The sequence below is a fragment of the Austrofundulus limnaeus genome, unplaced genomic scaffold, assembly GCF_001266775.1.
Source record: "Austrofundulus limnaeus strain Quisiro unplaced genomic scaffold, Austrofundulus_limnaeus-1.0 Scaffold343, whole genome shotgun sequence".
NCBI classification, from domain to species: domain Eukaryota; kingdom Metazoa; phylum Chordata; class Actinopteri; order Cyprinodontiformes; family Rivulidae; genus Austrofundulus; species Austrofundulus limnaeus.
This window is the reverse complement of record NW_013952745.1, coordinates 116,029-120,401: the sequence shown is the minus strand read 5'-3', so window position 1 is coordinate 120,401 and position 4,373 is coordinate 116,029. Positions and strand designations below refer to the sequence as shown.

Sequence of the window (4,373 nt, the reverse complement as noted above, 5' to 3'; positions counted from 1 at the left end):
CATAGCACGTGTCACTGCACACGCCTGAAACACTGCCGGATTGTTCTTTTCATTCTCATCAGGTGTATTACTAACCAAAGGCACTGATGTAAGTATTGGCTCCTCAGATTGATTCGGCCAAACCTTTGCCCCAGCCACACCATTTCCCAAGATTACTGTAACCCCATCAACAGGTAAAGCAGAACGCACCCCCATCAACACCTCGCCATCAAACAAGTCAGAATGCAACATCATTCTATGCAATGGAACATGAAAAACAGACATACCCATGCCCAGTACTGGTATAGATAATCCTGAGTCAGTCTCTTCAGAAAAAGGTAAAACGGATGAGAGAATAAATGAATCATATGCTCCTGTATCACGTAATATTGTAACAGGAATATTAGCTTTACTCCCCACTAATGACACAGACCCTTTTGTCAGAAATGGTGTGTATGAACTCAAATCTAGTTTCTCAGTAATAGAAAGATCAATACCTGAGGTATTTGAAGCTTTCAAATTGGGAGCCGGTGCAGCAAATGCGGCTGGTTTCACCCGTGAGTCAGTTTTCTTTTTAGATTTCAACACCCAACAAGCCTTCTTCCAATGACCCTTCCTATGACAGAAAGACAGAAATTCAGGAACTGGAAAATGGGAGAAAAGACTCATGTAGAGTTTGCACGAGACTTGTCTACACATTTCAGCCGTTGGTGTGCTGCGTCTGATGTAAGAACTTTTGAGGATCTATGTAGTCTAATGATTCTTGAACAGTTTAAGTGCTCTGTTTCAGAGAATGTTGCACTGTACATTAATGAGCAGAAAGTAACATCTGTATCAAAGGCTGCAGTTTTGGCTGATGATTTTGTTTTGACTCATAAGGTTAGTGCAGACTTGTACGCTGTTGGTGCCACACAAGATTTGTCTGTTACTAAAAAGCCTGTAGTTTTCAGTCGACGGTCTGTTAGTTCTTATTCTGATCTTGGAGGTAGTGGTGGTGCACGTGAGTTGGAAGACACATGTAATTTCTGTCATAGGAAGGGTCATTGGAAGAAGGATTGTTGGGTGTTGAAATCTAAAAAGAAAACTGACTCACGGGTGAAACCAGCCGCATKTGCTGCACCGGCTCCCAATTTGAAAGCTTCAAATACCTCAGGTATTGATCTTTCTATTACTGAGAAAGAGACCAGGGCCTGGGGTCGTAACACTGCCAAAAACAAACGCACGCTGCGCGACACAAATGCTCCGAGACAATCATTATGATTTGGGATGACTCCAGGTTGGCACCTCTGCATTTAGCTTTTAGCTGCTGTTTTAGCTGATCCTTTCTGTAGCTTCAGCTGATTTTCTGTCTCAGTTTCGGCTGCTCTCGGTCTGGACTAAATGTGGTTTCTCTGGTTAATAAATGATTAAGGATGGAAGTGTTTTCTCTCAGGACATGAACAAGCTGAAGACGAGCAGCGACGAGGAGGAGGAGGAGGAGCAGGAGTCCAGTGAGGAGGAGGAGATGGAGGTGCAGACGAAGGCCTCCAGGTCGAAGGGCAAATCTCCGGCCAACGGTTCGGCGGTGAGGAAGAAGCGAGCGTACGTGGAGATCGAGTACGAACACGAGACAGAGCCCGCCTCCAAGAGCAGGACCACGTAGAGAAGCCCCGCCCACAGCTGTCAATCACAACCGGACTGATGACCTCGCTCCCATTAGAGTTTATCTAAAAGTTTAAAAACCTTCAAACGTCGTTTTGTTTCTGCAGCTCCTGTTTCTGTGAACATTAAGCTGCAGTTAAACATAAAAACAGACCAGAACCAGAACCAGGTCCAAACCAGACCTGAGCACCAGGACTCACTTCAAACATGTTTTACAAATAAATGATTTGATTCCAGTTTAACCATCAGGAAATATGAGCCGAATATTTCAAGTTGGGATTAGAAGAACCGGTCGATGAGGTGAGTTTATGTAAAAAACACCAGTGTGAATGTTTCCTGCTGAAAACTTCAGCTGAAAACATTTAATCGTGTTAATGTGAGCTCACGTTGAAAAGATGAAAGAAGCAACAAAGCCGAACTTTGCAGAAAAACAGTAAAAACAAATCTGGTCTAAACTAGAAAACAGCTAAGAGCTAAAATAGCTGAATGTAGCTGAAAACATCTGTAAGAAGCATAAAAAGCACTAGGTAGCAGAAAAAAGAACAAAGCAGCTCTGCAGCTAAAGTAGCATGAAATAGCTAAAATTAGCATAAAATAGGCTAAAGGTAGCAGGCACAAACTGAAATCAGCACTCAGTTGAAATTAGTTGAAAAACCGCTGAAACAGAAAAAAATCATAAAATTACATTAAAGTGATCATTTGTAGTAATAGCTAAAACAGCTGAAATTTTTCGTAAAACAGCTAAAAAGTTTCTGTAAATGGTTTTAATTAGCAGAAGGAAGCAAAAAAAAAGCACAAGTTTGCTGACCTCAGTCAAAAACATTTGTAATGGCAGCAAAAAAATTAACCTTAGAAAAGCTAACGTTAGCTAATAGCAGCTAAACATTAGCCAAAATTTCAGCAAATAGCTGAATGTAGCAGAAAGCATCTGTAAGAAGCACAAATAACACAAAGTAGCAGCAAAAAAGTAGAATAAAAACAGCAGAAAGAAGCAGATCTGCAGCTAAAGTAGCATGAAATAGCTAAAATTAGCATAAAATAAGCTAAAGGTAGCTGCTGAAAATTCAAATTAGCAATTATTAGTTGAAAAACAGCTAAACCAGAAAAAAATAACATTACATTAAAGTGATCATTTGTAGGAAAATGTTTAAAAAAGCTGAAATTTTTCGTAAAACAGTTAAAAACTTGCTGTAAATGTTTTAATTAGCATAAGAAGCACAAGTTTGCTGAACTCAGTCGAATAAATCTAATGGCAACAAAAAACGTATTAAAAGAAAAGCTAACGTTAGCTAATAGCAGCTAAACAGCCAAAATTTCAGCAAATAGTTGAATGTAGCAGAAAGCATTTGTAAGAAGCATAAATGGCAAAGTAGAAATGAGCAGAATTTTAGCTGATATGGCAGAAAAAAGCTAAAATTAAGACAACGTGAAAAAGCAGAACAAACTAAGGTGCTGTAAAGATTTAGAAACATTTTAAAGGAGGTTGAAAACGGCTCCATTCATCTTTAATGGCAAAAAAAAAGAAATAGCTAAAGAAGTATAAACAGCTGAAATGCCAAAAGTCATAGCAGCCGTCACATGAATGAGCTGAACGTTTTATGAATTGTTGAAACAGCAGAAAAATTGTGGAACGAGTTAGATGCTGAAAAACGTGCAGAAGACAAAATGACCAATAGTGAATAATTGTGAAGAGTCATACAGTTGATGACAGGAAGTCAGTAAACAACAACAACGAGCCAAACAAAATGATGTCATTTAGATCCAGCTGTTCCATTATTAACAAACATCCTGCAGGATCAGTTTCTAGTTTTATAACTTTATTTACAAATAAAGTGCCCCCCTGTGGGACAGTGGAAAGTTACAGCTGAAGAAAATCAAAAGTTTATTTTATAAATATTCATAAACAAATCATGAGAAGCTGGTTGGATGTTTCTGCAGACACAAACAGAGGAGATAAAAATGTACAGAGCATCAATTTACAGGCAGCGAGCCACGGAGGGAAACCTGTTTCCTGTTTTCCCGCGGCTCCTCGGAGCTCCGCCCCTCTGCTGCCCCCTGCTGGCAGGATTAGTGTAACGGTTCTGGACATGCTAACTTTGGTGAGCAAAGCTTTAAGGCGACAGCTAACACAACTTAAAGGTTTTATTCAGTTTAGTTCAACCTTTTTTAACTCTTTGGTTCAGAGTTCTTTAAAGTGACAGAAATAAACTGAGAAAAACTCAGGTTTAGTTTAGTCTTGATTTATAAATCAGGTTAAACAGAGTTAATCAGGACCTGGTTTTTACTGGACGTGGACTCTGTGGGACCACGAGTCTGAGGTCAGAAACCAGGTTTGTGTGAGTTCAGGACAGAAAAACTCATCAACAAATAAAACTTATTGTAGAAAAACAACTTTTACAATTTGTTTTTTTAACTAGTTTCAATGGTTCCTGTCAAAACTAGTAAATAAATAAATTATGTTTGATGTGTTGGTAAATAAATCTGTTTTAGGTTTTTAGTGTCAGTTTGGTGTTTTTAACCACAAATAAGAACATTTATTAAGTGCCGTTTATATTTTTATACATTTTCTGTTTTCATGACTAAAGCTTCACCGTTTGGTTTAAGTCTGGTTAAATTATTTATTTTTATTAATCTGATGAGTGTCTGTCCTGTCCTCAGCACTGAGCAGCAGCAGCCTCTGGGGGGCGCTGTGCTCCACACTGAGCAGCAGCAGCAGCCTCTGGGGGGCGCTGTGCTCCACACTGAGCAGCAGC

The 4,373-nt window shown here is 39.3% G+C and overlaps 1 protein-coding gene across 1 annotated transcript in view; it reads left to right on the top strand.

The window, feature by feature from the left end:
- Nucleotides 1-1,865, top strand: part of mak16 (MAK16 homolog (S. cerevisiae)) — an 8,765-nt gene extending 6,900 nt beyond the window's left edge. The window contains exon 10 of the mRNA XM_014022778.1: nt 1,412-1,865. Coding sequence (XP_013878232.1) covers nt 1,412-1,621 — 210 coding nt within the window. The 3' untranslated portion in view covers nt 1,622-1,865. The remainder of the gene's footprint in view (nt 1-1,411) is intronic.
- Nucleotides 1,866-4,373: the final 2,508 nt, after the last annotated feature.